The sequence below is a fragment of the Anoplopoma fimbria genome, unplaced genomic scaffold, assembly GCF_027596085.1.
Source record: "Anoplopoma fimbria isolate UVic2021 breed Golden Eagle Sablefish unplaced genomic scaffold, Afim_UVic_2022 Un_contig_10347_pilon_pilon, whole genome shotgun sequence".
In the NCBI taxonomy this organism is placed as follows: Eukaryota; Metazoa; Chordata; class Actinopteri; order Perciformes; family Anoplopomatidae; genus Anoplopoma; species Anoplopoma fimbria.
The window spans coordinates 10,218-30,000 of NW_026547746.1; the positions used below are offsets into that span (position 1 = coordinate 10,218).

General features: G+C 37.2%; 1 protein-coding gene across 1 annotated transcript in view; it reads left to right on the forward strand.

Annotated features, from left to right (window-relative positions):
• Positions 1-4,562: 4,562 nt before the first annotated feature.
• The window catches only part of LOC129114362 (inositol 1,4,5-trisphosphate receptor type 3-like), a gene marked incomplete at its 3' end in the record, with an annotated part of 27,605 nt that continues 12,384 nt past the window's right edge, over positions 4,563-19,783 (forward strand). The window contains 2 exon segments of the mRNA XM_054626644.1: positions 4,563-4,654; positions 18,093-18,163. Coding sequence (XP_054482619.1) covers positions 4,563-4,654; positions 18,093-18,163 — 163 coding nt within the window.

Genomic DNA, 19,783 nt, shown 5'->3' on the forward strand with positions numbered 1-19,783 from the left:
TTGTCCACAGGGACCGCCAGAATCAACACAAACTGAAAGTTCCTTGTAGTAGATTGAAATAAGTCAACATTCCCCCAACAGAACAAACATATAGACTCTGTGAAGTTGTATTTATTAACCGTTCAATTTTACTTTCTGTACATTATAGCTGCCTTTTGTGGTCAAAATGTTGTTTCCTTTTATAAAAATGTATTAAATGTTCTGTCTAAAACAGTTCATTTTGAAGATATTCATTATATCTGAATCAGACTTAAAACATGTGTTTAAAAGTACAATATGAACTCCTCTATATGTCATACCAAGAGCCATAGAAATGTAAATGTTAGCTAACTAAACAGGGTTACTGTAGCTTTGCATCCTGTTAGCTGGATAGCAGACATACAAACAAGAATAGCATTAAAACTTCCACTTGGCAAAAAAATAAAAAAAAATATTAACACAATCAACTCAACAAAGATGGAGCTACACAAAAAGTTTGTTGTGTGAAAGATGCTGCTACGTTGTATTAGCTTTGTGTTGCGTTAGCTAATGGTGCTGTTAGACATGCTAATGTTAGCGATATTATATATATTATGTATTATTATAACTCATTTTAATGACTTTATACAATGCTGGTAGTTTAATCTAATAATACAGGAGGATCATGTGACCATCGGTCCCTTAGAATGTGAGTGAGTGAGTGAGTGAGTGAGTGAGTGAGTGTGTGAGTGAGTGCACCTCTGTGTCTGTCCACGGCTAATCTAACGTTCTGCTGCAGTAAACAGTGTGTTAACAGCTAACAGCTAACCGCTAACATGACTAGCAGTGCACAGCAGACCGTTTACTAAACCGGAGGAGTTGATCGGACATTTAGAGGACACAAAGTACAAAATGGGCTCAAACTGAGCCGCCGTTTTCTTTCACTGAGTTTAACAGGTTTATAGTCTAAAGCAGAACAGAGGCGACAGTATATCAGTGTGTTTGAATGTCACACACACACACACACACACACACACACACACACACACACACACACACACACACACACACACACACACACACACACACACACACACACACACACACACACACAGGTCTAGATATGTTCGTCACGCCCGGTGGAAGTTTTACGCCCTCTACAGAAACAAACATGCTGTGGGCCGGTTCTCTTCATCACCATGGAGACCGAACGGAACCCCCGACTGCCAGCTGTCACCATGGAAACCGCACACACACACACACACACACACACACACACACACACACACACACACACACACACACACACACACACACACACACACACACACACACACACACATTATAAATCTAATGGATCGGACAGGTGGAGCGAGTAGACTACTAATTAAGAACGTTGATTGTTTACTAGTGATATATATATATATATATATATATATATATATATATATATATATATATATATATATATATATATATATATATAATACTGTACATAGATACATGTACATACTTCTATACATTGTCAATACCTTCATTACTGATAACACTGATCTAAAGACGTCTCGATTTTCAAGTTAAATAGAATTAAACTAAAATATTATTAAAAATAATAGTAATCCGACTAATTCACCCTTTAATTTATCTTAATTAATACATTGCCTTTTTTATTATGTCGTCTTCTGAAATTTAGTGACATAAACTTCAAGTTTTAAAATATCTTAAACTTAAAATCAACACTGAGATCTGTGAAGAGAAGTGAGAGTTTACCTGCTCAGACAGCCAGCAGCTCAAAGCTTCTCTTCTTTTCTCGTTAAACATTAATTATTCTTCACAAATAAAGTCTAATAAAGTTAAATAAGTCAACAGAACCAAACCAAATACTCTGTAAAGTATTTATTAACTGTTTAATGTGACTTTCTGTACATTGTTTCTCCCTTTAATGTAGAAGTATTTATACATACTACGCAGTTCATGTCGATTTGTTTTTTCTGTCGCTTAAAATAACACCATCTCCACCCAGTGTGTGTGTGTGTGTGTGTGTGTGTGTGTGTGTGTGTGTGTGTGTGTGTGTGTGTGTGTGTGTGTGTGTGTGTGTGTGTGTGTGTGTGTGTGTGTGTGTGTGTGTGTGTGTGTTTGTGTGTCCTTCACAGCAACCAGAACTGACACACTGAGACGGATCGTGGAGCCCAGTGAGACACAAACCAAACTCTTACTGGTGTCTGTGGTGTTTGTACCAGCTTTAAGAGCTGAAACAGGAAGTCCAGTCAGCATGACTTCACACACACACACACACACACACACACACACACACACACACACACACACACACACACACACACACACACACACACGCACACACACGTTCACACAGGGTGGAGATCAGTAAAAGTCCTTACTTACTGAAGTAAAAGTATATCAAAGTAAAAGTATATATAAGTAGTTAAAGTACAAGTATTGATTAAAGTGGAGTAGAAAGTACATTATATACCTCTGAGTCGTGGAGGAGAAGTAGAAAGTAGTAGAACATCAAGTGAAATACAAGTACCTACAATATGTACTTAAGTACAGTACAGTAAATGTACTTTGTTTCCTCTTTTGTTTCTGTGTATGTCTGTGTTTTAACAGCAAATTGCGGTTTCCTTGAAAAACCACAAACTTCCGTATTGGACATCTTTGAAAGAGTCGACTTCTCGTTTTACAGACTTCATGAACTGTTTGTTGTTTTGGTCTCATAACCTGTACCATAAGATGTGATGTAGAAGATATGTCTTGGACTCTGGGGGCGGTTTGTTTAAGTCCACATTACTGCACACACACACACACACACACACACACACACACACACACACACACACACACACACACACACACACACACACACACACACACAGTAAGTTATTGTGTGCTCTTTGTGAACAGTCATGAGAGATTATTTATTAATATTTCCTGCTTTACTTAATTTTCAGAGTAAAATGAAAACGTAAAGTTCCTGCTTGATTACAACAAAGATGATTATTCAGACTTCCTCTTACTTTTATTAGAAGGAGGGCAAGAACAAGAGAAGGAGCAGAAGAAGAAGGAGGAGGAGTTGGAGTACAGGAAGGACAAGAAGAAGAAGAAAGAAGAAGAAGAAGAAGAAGAAGAAGAAGAAGAAGAAGAAGAAGAAGAAGAATTCACAGAAAACAGTAGATTTCTCCTAAATTCACCAAAAGTTACCATTAGATAACACCTAATTTGCATATTTAAACATAACATTTCAGAAAACTTGTAATACAAAAAACATTCATCTTAATGTCAGTAATAAACTGGTGAAGTTTCATGTCGATATCTATTAGTTATTTTTTTTACCCTATTCACCTGTAGAGTCTTCAACATGTATGTAATTTAACTAAACATATCTTTAAAGGACGTTTTCTCTAAATGAGTTTTTTCTCAGACTCTGATCCATAAATCTCCACTTCAGTAGCTCTTACATACACCAAACTTTACAGCTTCATTCCTCTCTATATTCTGAAGGTTTCTACAGAGGGGTTTGTTCAGATATCATTCATAACCTGATTTATACAACATTTTATTACTAAAAACATGGAGAAAATAGATTTTTAATAGTGTTTTCTGATTTATGGAGTTATTCAAAGAGATATCCATATTATACTTTGATATTTATATATTTTTAACATTGTGGACATTCTTTCCTTTGACTCTTTTAACATTATTAAACTAAACTATATTATACGAACACAGTTGTTTCCACTTACTTTACAATGACTTAACTATTTCAACACATACAACTCTTACTTATTGTGACATCTTTGTGACTTTACTTACACTTTGACCTTTTTCAAGATGTGTTCTGCATTCAGTGATATTATTTATTTTTTACCAAAACGAAAGCATCATTTTGAACCTGCTGTTGAATGTTCACATCTCTGCTCTGCACACATTGAATAAGACTCATTTGCATATTGCAACATACATTGTTGCAATAAACAGGAAATGTTTCATTAATATCTCATATCTGGAAATATGTCACTTAACTTGTTAGTGTTGGTTCATGGGGTTTGTGTGTGTGTGTGTGTGTGTGTGTGTGTGTGGGGGGGGGCGTGTGTGCGCGTGCATGTGCCTTAAGGCTTGCCCGTGCACGCCCCTGTGTGTGTGTGTGTGTGTGTGTGTGCAGTCTTGAAGCTGTGTGTCAGTCTTATCGACACCTCACCTCACTTCCTGGTTATTCATGCAGGAGTCTGAGCGTGCACGCCCCCAACACACACACACACACACACACACACACACACACACACGCACACGCACGCGCACACGCACAGAGGGGCTCTGGGCTGGACCTGTTGTCCGCAGCCGGTCTGGATCCTGCAGCTCCTCAGAGACTCTGTGACCCCGGCAGTGACTGAACCCTGAACCAGAAGAGCTTCACTCCTCCAGCTGCACGGGGAGGACTCACTTCTGGTTTCTACACGGTCCTCTCTCACTCCTCAGAGAGTGAGACAGGTGGGACAGGTGAGACAGGTGAGACAGGTGAGACAGGTGGGACAGAGGGGACTCCCTGGACCCGTGTGTGCGTCGTGAGGACCCGGCTCGGCTGCAGGATGTCGGACTCTGCCTCCAGCTTCCTCCACATCGGGGATATCGTGTCCCTGTACGCGGAGGGCACCGTGAGCGGGTTCATCAGCACCCTGGGGTGAGTTCACACCTTCAGAACCGGAGAGGGTTCTTTATCCAGGGACAGAACCAGAACCAGCCGGGTGCTCCTCAGACCTCAGTACCACCAGAACTACTGAAGTATAACCTTAACTATACTACTGCTGAAGTATAACCTTAACTATACTACTACTGAAGTATAACCTTAACTATACTACTGCTGAAGTATAACCTTAAATATACTACTAGTATAACTTGAAACTATACTACTGCTGAAGTATAACTTTAACTATACTACTGCTGAAGTATAAAATATACTACTGCTGAAGTATAACTTTAACTATACTACTACTGAAGTATAACCTTAACTATACTACTGCTGAAGTATAACCTTAAATATACTACTACTAGTATAACTTAACTATACTACTGCTGAAGTATAACCTTAACTATACTACTGCTGAAGTATAACCTTAACTATACTACTGCTGAAGTATAACCTTAACTATACTACTGCTGAAGTATAACCTTAACTATACTACTACTGAAGTATAACCTTAACTATACTACTGCTGAAGTATAACCTTAACTATACTACTGCTGAAGTATAACCTTAACTATACTACTGCTGAAGTATAACCTTAACTATACTATTACTGCTGAAGTATAACTTTAACTATACTACTACTGAAGTATAACCTTAAATATACTACTGCTGAAGTATAACCTTAAATATACTACTACTGAAGTATAACCTTAACTATACTACTACTGAAGTATAACCTTAACTATACTACTGCTGAAGTATAACCTTAACTATACTACTACTGAAGTATAACCTTAACTATACTACTACTGAAGTATAACCTTAACTATACTACTGCTGAAGTATAACCTTAACTATACTACTGCTGAAGTATAACTTTAACTATACTACTGCTGAAGTATAACCTTAACTATACTACTACTGAAGTATAACCTTAACTATACTACTGCTGAAGTATAACTTTAAATATACTACTACTGAAGTATAACTTTAATATATACTACTGCTGAAGTATAACTTTAAATATACTACTACTGAAGTATAACTTTAAATATACTACTGCTGAAGTATAACTTTAAATATACTACTACTGAAGTATAACCTTAACTATACTACTGCTGAAGTATAACCTTAAATATACTACTACTGAAGTATAACCTTAACTATACTACTGCTGAAGTATAACCTTAACTATACTACTGCTGAAGTATAACTTTAACTATACTACTGCTGAAGTATAACCTTAACTATACTACTGCTGAAGTATAACCTTAACTATACTACTGCTGAAGTATAACTTTAACTATACTACTGCTGAAGTATAACCTTAACTATACTACTGCTGAAGTATAACCTTAAATATACTACTGCTGAAGTATAACTTAAATATACTACTGCTGAAGTATAACTTTAAATATACTACTACTGAAGTATAACTTTAAATATACTACTGCTGAAGTATAACTTTAAATATACTACTGCTGAAGTATAACTTTAAATATACTACTGCTGAAGTATAACTTTAACTATACTACTGCTGAAGTATAACTTTAACTATACTACTGCTGAAGTATAACCTTAAATATACTACTGCTGAAGTATAACTTTAAATATACACTCAAACTTATGGTTTTCTTTATGTTTCTGGCATTCTTTTAGCCTGAAATACTCTTAACCGGCTGTTTAATATAGTAATTAAAGGCACATTTCACCATATTACCAGTCAGTATCAGTGGACACAGTGTAAATTATGTACAATGTACTTAAATATACTACTACTACTGAAGTATACTTAAATATACTACTGCTAAATAACCTTAAATATACACTCAAACTTATGGGTTTCTTTACGTTTCTGACCTTTAAGCTAAATCCTCTTAACCGGCTGTTTAATATAGTAATTAAAGGCACATTTCACTTTTATTATCTGTCAGTATTAGTGGACACAGTTGTAATTATGTATAATGTACTTAAATATACTTATAAATACTTAAATAAAAACTTAGTTTTTTTACTTTTCTGACCTCCTTAAGCTTAAAATATAGTTAAATATAGTAATTAAAGGCACATTTCACCATATTACCAGTCAGTATCAGTGGACACAGTGTAAATTTTGTACAATGTACTTAAATATACTACTACTACTTAAATAAAAACTTAAATATTAACACATACTTAAGGTTTTCTTTATGTTTCTGACCTCCTTTAGCTTAAAGTACTCTTAACCGGCTGTTTAATCCATATAGTAATTAAAGGAACATTTCACTTTTATATCAGTCAGTATTAGTGGAAAAAGTTGTTAATTATGTACAATGTACTTAAATATACTACTACTACTTAAGTAAAACCTTAAATATATACTCAGACTTAAGTTTTCTCTACTTTTCTGACCTCCTTAAGCTTAAAATACTCTTAACCGGCTGTTTAATATAGTAATTAAAAGCACATTTCACTTTTATATCTGTCAGTATTAGTGGACACAGTTGTACTTATGTATAATGTACTTAAATATACTATAAATACTTAAATAAAAACTTACTTTTTTAACTTTTCTGACCTCCTTAAGCTTAAAATATAGTTAAATATAGTAATTAAAGGCACATTACACCATGATTTCTGTCATTATCATGTACTTATGTACAATGTATATACTTCTACTACTACAAAAGAAAACTACTACTTTTCTCTACATTTCTGGCCCCCTTTAGCCTGAAACGTAAAAGCTCCTCTCAGATATAAACCTGTTGTTTTAGCCCAGAAAGTCAGTTATTAAAGTATCGTATTAAAGGCACATTTCAGCACAATATCAGTCAGTATCAGTGGACACAGTTGACATTCCTCTAAATCTACTTAAATCTACTAGTACTACTTAAGTAAAAACTTAAATGTACACACAAACTGAAGTTTTCCTCCACTATTCTGGCTAAAGGAGGCCTACATTCTTAATATTGAGCAAAGTAAAAGCTCCTCTAAGAATCTATGTGAATGATAATGAATTTATGATTAATAATAGATTATGTAAGTCAGTTTCTTAGTGTCGTCTTCATGCTTATTGATATTCAGCTCGTAAAAAAGACAGAAAAACAACACAATGAGGTAACGACTGGTATGTTTTCATAATAAAATGGTTAAAATAAGTAACTGATTATTAAAATAGTGGCAGCTGATCAATAATTGTTTCATCTGAGTTCTTCATGTTGTGGTTGAGATCACAGGTAATATATATATATATTATATATATATGTATATATATAAGTATGTAATATATATATATATATATATACATATATCAGTTTATATATATGTATATATATAAGTATGTAACAGTATGCAGGAGTCACGGTTCAATTCAAAAACATCTTGATCAGTTTGTTTCATGTATTATGAACGGACATCTATTCCACTTAATAAACTATTTTCATTATTTAAAAAAGGAACATTTTGTGCGTTAAACTGTTGGAACACTGGACAAACTCTTTCCCAGAATGCAACAGGCCTCAACAGACTATAAAACGGAAAGAGCGTCTCTTATGGTGTGAAACTAAAAATACTAAATACAGAGAATGATAAAAGATAAATCTTCAGCATTAGGAGGAATGATTCATTGAGTTCCACTTTGAATATATTCAAACATCTGAAGCACAGCGTGTGGATGCTGGAGCGTTTACCTTCACAGCGCTCTCTCTCTCTCTCTGTGCTGCTGAACTGACCTGGAACCAGCAGTTCCTTCTTTTGCAAAGAGTGACAAACCCTTATTCTCCCGTGTGGACAATAAAGTATCTTCTTATCTACTCACACCACAATTAGCTTGTGGTGCTCGTGATGCTAACGGCGTACAAACCTTCAGCACGATGAACACAGGAAGCGTTACAGCCCTGGTTACCATGGTAACGCATGATGTGCATCCTGTATGTTGTGTTTGTATACAGATCTAGTTTAATATCAGAAGGCTTCCTTAATTAACGTTTCATCATCAGAGGATTTGATGCCTCCTTGTGGTTCGCTCTCAGTCCGGTTGTTTCATAGTTTTCTTCAGCTGATAAAGGAGAACATGCAGCGTAATAAACTCCACAACATGCCACTTAGCAACTCATGCAAAGAGTTTGGAGCTTCTCTTGATAGCAGAGCGAACAGATACTGCAGTTAACCCTGAATCCAGCAGTTTCTGGGCTTTTTCTCTTTCCTCTATGGAAACAGAACAATCATGTCTTTAGTGCAGAATAACACAGTTACAATGACAGAAATATTTCTCTTTGATCATTTCTTTACAAAAAATACCAAACAATAGAATCTATAATAAGTGTCCATAAGTGTTACCAATGTTGTTCTTATATATATTGATCTATTTAACATTTTACATCCTCTCCTCTCCTCCTCTCTCTCCTCTCCTCTCCTCTCTCCTCCTCTCCTCTCCTCTCCTCTCCTCTCCTCCTCTCCTCTCCTCTCTCCTCTCCCTCTCTCCTCTCTCTCTCTCCTCCTCTCTCTCTCCTCTCCTCTCCTCCTCTCCTCTCCTCTCCTCTCCTCTCTGTGTTCAGCCTGACGTTCAGTCAACGTTTCACAGATTTGTTGTCACATGACTGTTGGTCTCAGATGAATCAATCATGTCTTCATAGTTTCACTGAGGAGCTCAGAATTTAATGTTTTTATCAGAATCTGGTTAAAGTGAACGGTTTATTTGAAATGAGACATGGGTTAGGGTTAAAGAAGCTTTGTTCTGGCTGCTTTTTCTGACAGAAACGTTGGTCACACATGATGTGTTTAAGGACCGTTGGAAAGATGTCGTTGTTACAGATGTTGTTGTGATAAACAATGTATTTTGGGCGTTTGTTCAAAGAAAACATGCTTTTCCATCACGCCGGTTGGTTTTCTTGGAAGGATTCATTATTTAAAAAAATGCTAAAATGTGACGCTAAATAAAACAAGCTTACTAAATAAATAAATAAATAAATATCTTTGACAGCCCTTCAAATACCTTGGCGGTTTGCCAAATTGAAGTCTATCTGTGTTTAACATGTTTGGTCTGCGTTGATGTGGAACAAACCGGTTCATTCTGAAAGCATCGGTTCACCAGGATGCTTCACAGGTCAGGGAGAAGCTCAGACTAACAAGTTCTGGGAAGTCCTGGAATTTAACATCAAGGGAACTATGGAACAATCCAACACACACACACACACACACACACACACACACACACACACACACACACACACACACACACACACACACACACACACACAGACACACACACAGACACACACACACACACACACACACACACACACACACACACACACACACACACACACACACACACACACACACAGACACACACACACACACACACACACACACACACACACACACACACACACACACACACACACACACACACACACACACACACACACACACACACACACACACACACCTGAACCATCAAAAGGCAGGTTGTTGCCTGTTAAAGTGAAATCATTACAACTTTGTATTAATTTTTATTTTTGCCGTTGTTAGCCGCTAAAGACAATAAAGCTTTGTTTTTACTCGTGAGTGGCTGTAGGTGTAACAATAACACTCGTCTGCAGCCGACAGACTTTACGAGTTCAACACGTCGTATTACTGACGATTATCTACAGTGACTTAGTTTAAACTTTATTATCTTTCATGGTGTCTTCCATATTGTCATTGTTCAGTGTCAGACCGACATACTTTATTGAGTATTAAAGATTAGATTAGATTCAGCTTTATTGTCATTGCACACAGTACAGGTGATTACATGTACTGAGACAATGGAACGCAGTTTATCTAGAAGCCCAGAGTGCAGAGTAATGTACAGGATAAACAGTAAAATGAATTCTGTAAATATCAAATGTACAATAAATGGCGAAGGGGAAATATGACTATTCTAGATATACATGTACGTATAAATATTAAGTGCAGGTATAAGTTAAAGTTATGCTCATAGTAGACATAAGAAGAATAAACAGCTGTAGGCTTGAACATAGTGAATACAATATAGAGGTGATGTGTACAGTATAGATTATAGTATAAATACACTTTATAGGTCAGTGTTTACAGTATGGACTGTAGTATAGATGTATGTGACAGCATAGAGTGTAAAAACGTTCAGCACTGAAATATTATAATAAATGTCTGGTCCGATTCATAACTCATTGACTGACTGTGAGTGTGCATCTCTGTGTCTGTCCACGGCTTATTTCTTAGCAAACTGCATCAGATTTTGGGAGTCCAGTTATGGCTGCATGCTCAGGGACCTCTGGTGATTAAAGTGACTCACACTTTCTTAAAACACCTTTTATTACCTGTTTTATTCTGTCACTGACTGGCCTGCTGACTCCTCACTCACTACTCTTAACAGGCCGACAGGGGTGAAAACACAGCTGAGTGCATCACCGCCTCTAAGCTGCTACTCTGTGCTTACAGTGGGGAGAAACAGTTTGTGGTGTGTTTGGCTAACAGCTAACGGAACTACCAGCACAGACACTACCTCACCGCAACTCAGCTGATTGCTTGCATACATAGCCGCTTGTTTTGAGTTTGAATGTAGCGTGTTTCACGGCGTTTTACAACCCATAAATTGCGTTCATCACTGTTTGTTAGCTGACTGACTTTATTTGTTGTGGACGGTGTGTTTGGCTAACGGCTAAGGTAACTACCAGTGTGTGTACTGGAAGTCTCAGCTGCTGTTACGTGGACACACAGTTGGTGAGATTAATTTAGTTTTTGGTAATATTGTAAGACATGTCTTATGCGACAACTTCAAGTAAATTGCTCGCATACATCGCCACTTGTTTTTGAGTTTGATTGGAGTGTTTTTCATGACGCTGTACAAACCCATAAGTTGCGTACATCACTGTTTTGTAGTTGGCTCACTTTAATTGTTTTGGGACAATATGTTTGGCTAACCGCTAACGTAACTTGTCTCAGCTGCTGCTATGAGGACAAACATCAGATTGTATGACGTGTTTTATACGACAACTTTAAGTGAATTGCCTGAATACGTCGCCGCTTGTTTTTGAGTTTGATTGGAGTGTTACTGTTAGCTGACTGAACCCAGTTGCCGAACACTGAAACAGGGCACCGGTGCAAACACATACTTAATGTGAAATAAGTGCAGAGACTGAGCCTCTAGCAGGAGGATTAAGCAGAGAAAGGCTGGGAGGCGATCAGCGATGCCAATCAGAGTCCAAAAAGAGAACCGGTAGCTGCTCTCATGTCTGTGACCTTTACATGGGCATGAATGTCAAATACTGAAAGAGAGAAGTGATAGCTTGCCTCATTTTCTAAGAGAACGTCAACATTATATATATATATATATATTTTGTGTTTTTGCACACAAATCATGTGGCCTATGGACCACAAATGAACCTCAATTATACAGCTTACTTATTGCTGGTTATATTGCAGATACATTACAAAGTCATCTGGCAGTAGCAGCCAAATTGTCAAAATGTCTTTCAAAATGTTCTATTTTTACTTCTTATTGTTAAAGTGTGTGTTAATTCCTGTCTTCAGTTCTGCAGATTCTAGGTTCAAGTCTCATTCTTGATGTCTATTTTCGTCTTTTTTTAGGTCTAAACTGTCGTCAGTTATAACATGAAGCAGTAAAACGATGATTCTGTAACTTTCTCTGAGGTTTTACTGTCAAACACACAGCGAAAGTGGCAGCTATGTCTGTTTGTATGGCAGGAAAAGGAAGTGGTATCAAATATGTCCAAGAGAGATTTCCAATGTGTGTGTGTGTGTGTGTGTGTGTGTGTGTGTGTGTGTGTGTGTGTGTGTGTGTGTGTGTGTGTGTGTGTGTGTGTGTGTGTGTGTGTGTGTGTTATTCCAGGATTGTGGTCTTTCACTCATTCTTTTGCATTTGACTCCATCTTGACCTTTCAGCTTCTGCATAGCGTTCAGCTTCACTTGTTGACTTTCACTGGCTCTGGTCGATCTGAATAGAACAATAGGTCACCGTTTTTAGCCTCACTAGCGTCATACGCTAACAGCTGTAAGGAAGGAGATGTCATTGGGTTCAACATGTTAGTTTAGCATGCAGTAGCAGCTAACATGCACTCTAAATGTAGATCCATGGTGTTTGGGATGCAGAGTTGATTATTTGTTCCTTCACTGTTGTTCAGACTGAAACAACTTGGATGGATGGACATAAAATGTGCTTCATCTTTCATGTTCTGCTCAGGAGGAATTGGAATATCTTTGTAGATCCTCTGACCGGAAACTGAACGTATCAGTTTGCAGATCGGACTGAGTATAATACGTGGACGTAGTCGTTGTGACGTCACTCATTGGTTTGTAGACGTTTTGAAGCCTCAAGTTTATCATTTTGGCCGTCGCCATCTTCACTTTTTGCAACCAGTGAACAGGAAGTGACCATATATGGACTGAGGAGGAGTGACGTAGAGACGCCGTATACGTCTCTGGTGTGGACCTGTCAATCAGTGTGTAGCCCCGCCCTAAAGCATCCCCTGCTTTATGGTCTGTTTGACTCTAAATGGAGCATCATTTACTAAATGAACATCATGCTGTATTGAAGAAGACTTGAAACTAGAGATTGAGACCATAAACTCATGTTTACAATGTTTACTGAGGGAATAAATCAAGAGAGAAGTAGAGTCATTTTCTCATAGACTTCTATACAACCAGAGGAGTCGCCCCCTGGTGGACAGGAGAGAGAATGCAGCTTTAACACAGGAAGCTTTGGAGTCACTTTGAATGTGAGCGTCTCCCAAAAGTGTTAACGGCATGTCGGCATTGCTAGAGCAATCAAAAGAATATTAACTACTACTTCATTTTAATTTACTGTGAAGTGAACATGGAGCTAACACTAGCAGGATACCTTTAAATCTATTCATCATCACGTTAACATTTCATTTGTCCAATTCTTTGGTTTATGACCAAAAACCTGCAAAACTAGTGACTTTCCCATCAGCTGTACTTTGTGTTGATTTAGCATGCTAACATGCTAAACTAAGACGGTGACAAACATTAACAGTGTCAGACAAGAGAAATGTAAATAATCTTTCCTTAAGCCTCCATCCTGTCCATCCTCCGCCCGTTTAATCAAACAAAGTGAACCTGACTCACCTGAAGCTCTGCAATAAAAACCACAAAGAGAAGGAGAACCAGAAGCTTCTCTCACAGAGAATCTGCAAAAACTGCACAGAAGAAAATGTGCATTTCTTCACTGAACCAGTGTGATGTTAAGATCAAATGCATCCAGACATTTCTAAGAAAACATTTCCATTTGTGCACAAAAAATATTTAAAAATACACATATGTGTACATATACATGCAAATATACTTGTAGAAAAGAAGGCTTATTATTTACATGATACATGACACATCTTTTAAATATATATTTATAGTGACAATGACATATATAGTTGATAATAAACCTTAAAACTGTAATAAAATAAAACATTTTTCAAATAAAACACACAAATATAAATAATAATAATGATAATGTGGATAAAACACATAAAGCACACACACATGCACACAGAGACCTGCTGATTTCCTTACAGTCAAATTCTGTGGCATCAAACCAACAGGAAGCTGAGGATTCACTATTTTATTATTTGAGCACAAACGTTCACGTCTCCGGTCGGTTTGTCGTCTGTGGTCTGTGGACGAATAAAGGTTGATCGTATCACTGCTAAACGCTGAGTCATTGTCTGCGGTCGGATGTTTATTTGTTCATCTACAAAGCAATTCAAGCTGCTTTACATAATGATGTCAAAGAAAAAACCACAAAGGAATTTAAAAAGAGTCAAATAAAATAAGTTTCAAGTTAAACATCAGAATAAAAATGTAATAAAGTGATGAAGTAAATAGTAAATAATCCCAAATTCAATTTAAAATGAGAACAGAAACTTTTTTATTTAGACTTCTAGAGGCGACTTCAGTTCAGTTTGATGTATTTAAATACTCTCTTTTCATCCACTCACATCTCACTCTGTCTGCACTCTTTTTATTTTATACATGCATACTTTAAAAGAAACATTTATAAACCTTCTCAGAGTTCAGGTTCCTTTAATCTTCTACCTCCAACACAGAAACTATTTAGATGACTTTAAAGGTCTCAGATCTAAAGAAGAAGTAAACCGTAACACTAAATACATTAAACGCAGTACCTGCTAATATTTGTATATTTTTCAGAGAGTTGTTAACATTTAGTTTTTTGACTTATTGAAGGAATATTAAAATGACATCTGTGGCTTTTGTTGGCTGATACTTCTTGAGCCGAGCTGTAAATCAATAAGCAGGACTCTTTGTGTGATTCATCATGTTTGTATTTCAGCATTCAACATTCATATCAGTTGATCATTTATTAAATCACAAAGCGGAACATTACGGCTGCACACGGGCAGTTCTGTTGATCTCTGGATAAGATTCAGATCAGATGTGGAAATGTATAAAAGAAAAAGGGTGAAACTGAGACGGAAGCTGTCACTTATTAACAGTTATTAACCGTTAATGTGAAGAGTTATTAACCGTTCATATGAACAGTTATTAACCGTTCATATTAATAGTTTCTCTGTAGGTCAGAAACACTCAAACTGAGCTGATCGAGTCTCTCGTCCTGCAGGTTCACTCTGTGATGGAAATCACCTGCATCTATTTAGACATACAAATCTATATTCAAATCTGTTTTTCCTGCAGGGGTGAGGAGGAGGGAGGGAGAGAGAACAGGAACAAGTGGAGAAAACAAACCACATTTTACACACATTAAACCTTTAGAGAGAGGACCGGAAACAAATCCTATCTGCTGAATTTGTATTTGCACTAAAGTTAAATATCATTAATCTCTGGAAAAGTTGTGAAAGTGAATTTTTATCTTCATAATTAGTTTTTTGTGTCTGTTTTAGAGTCACAACTCTGATCGTCTGCAGTAGTTTGTTTTCCTTTGTCTTCATCCACAATTAATAACTTCCCTCTGCAAAAAACTGAACCATAGATTTGATGAATATTTTCCTTTATTTTTGGGACGACATGCAGCAAAAGTCACCGATCAGACTCAGATGTGACCATGAAGACATCAGATTATTACCAACACAGATGTTTAATGTTCCTTTCAAACAGCTGGTCTTATCGATGCGTCTTCATTAGATCTGTTTCAGTCTTTGGAAATGGAATGGAAGAAAACTTCTAGAGATGAAAAAGGAAAGAAACAATAGAGACGTGATTAAATCAGATTTCTGTGAATCGTTACAGCTAAACGTTAGTCACACTGAGTCAACACACCTGAGAGTGACGGACAGACTGTGAATGCAGCAATCTGCTGAACACACCTGGGACACACCTGGACGACACACAAAAGAGCTGAGTGGATGTTTGAGAGACGGCCGACTCTGTGGGCGGTCGGGGGAGACAGACTTCTGAAGACAGAGAGAGAGAGAGGGAGAGAGAGAGAGAGAGAGAGAGAGAGAGAGAGAGAGAGAGAGAGAGAGAGAGAGAGAGAGAGAGAGAGAGAGAGAGAGAGAGAGAGAGAGAGAGAGAGAGAGAGAGGAGAGAGAGAGAGAGAGAGAGAGAGAGAGAGAGAGAGAGAGAGAGAGAGAGAGAGAGAGAGAGAGAGAGAGAGAGAGAGAGACAGAGAGAGAGACAGAGAGAGGGAGAGAGAGAGAGAGAGAGAGAGATAAATGTAATGTGAATGAGTGAATGCAGGAACAGTCCCATTCAGCTGGACGATGTCCTCCTTGTTTGTTTCTTTATTTGAACAGAGCTCATAAAAGCAGCAGATGATCCTCAGATTTATGAACTTTGGGTTTTTTCCCACAATCCCCTGCGGTCCACACCTCAATGTTGGTGAAAGGACTTTTATTGTGAAGTTGAAGGTGGTGAAACACTTCACAATAAAAGTCCAACTTTAGCTTTCTCTGAAAAGAGAAAACCAGCAGGAGGATCATCACACACACACACACACACACACACACACACACACACACACACACACACACACACACACACACACACACACACACACACACACACACACACAGACTGTCTTAAATCCCTCTTTACATGCAGAGAGCAGACAGTCTGCAGACAGCAGGATTACCTGTCCACTCAAAAACACATTACCTACATTCAGGTGGCCAGGTGTGTGTGTGTGTGTGTGTGTGTGTGTGTGTGTGTGTGTGTGTGTGTGTGTGGGTGTGTCTCACTATTGAGGCCCTCTGTTTAAACACTGAGGGTCTCTAATGAGACACGCACACACACACACACACACACACAACACACTCACACTCACACACACACACACACACACACACACACACACACACACACACACACACACACACATGTTCCTCTTACCTCTGGACTCAGACTATTATTTTCGACTAATATTTTCTTTTAAGTCGGTAATTCCTCACTTTTAAAGTTTCAGTTTGATTCATTTATTAAAAATATACAACTCGTTTATTTACTAAAATATGTTGATTGAGGTACTTGTACTTCAATTGAGTATTTCCATTTTATGCTACTTTGTAGGTCTCCTCCTTTACGTCTGTGCAGGATTTTGAAGGCAGGATTTGTACTTGTGGTGGAATATTTTTTACAGTTATACTCGTACTTTTACTTCATTAAATCATTTAAATTCTTGTAAGAAACAATTGTTTTTATTTGACAGATAATAGAATCAAAGACTCTGCAGTTAAAAACTGATTTGTCTGTAATGTAGATAAAAAAAATACTTTTTATTGTGGATATATGAAATCGAAGTCTTATTCTTCTTTTGTCGATATTTCTTCATGTAACGTAATATTTATCATAAAGTATTATAGTACATATTACACAGCTTGATAGCAAAATTAAATATTAATTTATTATTTCCTAGATGATATGAATGAATGTAAATGAAGACAATAAATAAGGTTTACTTGTTTTAAGCTACACCTCGGTTTGTTAATAAGTACGGTAAAAGTAGTTTTTTTTTTTTTTATTTTCTTAAGATGATTGTGGGTCCTTACAATAATGACAAAAATGTCTCCAATAAAAGATGCTCCCCAAGCTACCCCCCTTCCCCTTATTCTGGAATTAACGGTTTACGTCTCAGTGTGAACTTCTGCTCCTCTATGGAAACAGAACAATCGTGACTAGAAGTAGAGAGAACTCAAACATGTCTTTAGTGCAGAATAACACAGTTATGATGAAATAAACCGTGAAAAAGATAAAATTGCAAGTTGAATTTCTTTGATAATTTATTTTACAAAAATTGGAAAACAATTGAATCTAAATGTCCAGAATGTTTCCACAAGTGCTACCAATGTTGGAAAATAAATAGAGGCTCTACATGTCATATATTTCGTTGTAGTTGAGTTATTTTCATCATCGATAAATCAGCTGATTGGTTTCTGATGGATTGATCCTCTCAGACGTTTTCTTCTTCGTTGGTTCTTGTCTGCAGGCTGGTGGATGACCGCTGTGTGGTGGAACCAGGAGCTGGAGATCTGGAGAATCCTCCAAAGAAGTTCAGAGGTAAGACAGTGTGTGTGTGTGTGTGTGTGTGTGTGTGTGTGTGTGTGTGTGTGTGTGTGTGTGTGTGTGTGTGTGTGTGTGTGTGTGTGTGTGTGTGTGTGTGTGTGTGTGTGTGTGAGAGCAGTTATAAATATATATAGATAACTGATGTCGACAGAAGAACTGGTTTGTTTGGTTGAACCTGTTTAATTTTATCAGTGATTAAATCTCCACTAAATAAACAGGTTTTATTTTTATTTTGAGTGTTTGAAAAAAAAAAACCACAAAAGAATAATTTGTTGTCAGAAAGTATTTTGACTTTTTTTAATGAGACACATGTAGAGGTGTAAGGGACGGTTTGAAACAGTTTGAAACAGTTTGAAACAGTTTGAAACTTATTTGTGAGAATGTACGCTTTAGGAGACAGGGCTGATTAATGAAGTACGAGACATTGTGAATAATTAATAATATTTACATGTAGTTTTAAGAATGTTTAAAGAGGAATTTAACTTTATTTTTGGACAAAAACAACATCAGACACATATATTTATACTATTAGAGAATTAAGTATGTTTAAGAGTAAGTAAGTAAGAGTATTTCTTTCACATTCTTTTCACATCTTATGTAGAAATAGACTTTCCCCCTGTCCCCCTGACCGACCTGATTCTGGTCCTGGGTCAGGTCTTGGTCTTAAGAACCAAATGGACCAGAACCAAAACCTCCAGAGTGCTGTATGAAATATAAATGATGTGAGTGATGTGAGTCCAGCTGCTGTCATCAGAGGCTGCTGGGGAAGGTTCACACACACACACACACACACACACACACACACACACACACACACACACACACACACACACACACACACACACACACACACACACACACACACACACACACACACACACACACACACATATATAAAACAGCATGTTGAACCATCTGTTCTGTGCTGTTTTAGTTTTCAGTCAGAGAGCAGTTGAACTAGTTTACAAGTAGATCACAGAGAGACTTTACATCCAGAACATCAGACAGACAGTCAGACAGACAGACAGACAGACAGTCAGACAGTCAGTCAGACAGAACAGACAGTCAGACAGAGTCTAAGTGTGACCCTTCCTGGTATCTTTCATCCATGCCCTAAGGAGCCCAATTATTTAAATAAGAGCTGGAATCAGTTAAGTGCATTTCATACTGGGATTATTTAAATGATTCAACTCATACTGGGAAGTTGATTCAACTCAACAAAAAAAAAGAGTGAGGTGACAAACCAGGAAGTTGTAAAGTCAATCCTCCTGGGGGATTGGTAACACAAATCAGGTGAGATAACTCCGCCCCCTCCAAATGGAGGCAATAATAATACAAAAGTCTAAACATCAATCGTTCTTTTGACAATGTGAGACTCTGCTACCAAAAAGAACAAATGAAAAGATGAATGCCGTTCCTGACAGAATCATAATTTATTATTGGTAATAATTCAGATCCAGACAGGAGACAGTAGGAGACAGAACACTGATCTTATTTTCATAGTTTCTTTACAATATTTGCCCTTAAATGAGACGATAAACTATATGATTAACGTTCACCAACAACATAACTTCACAAAAATACCTGAGAGGCAAATTAGAAACATTACGAAAC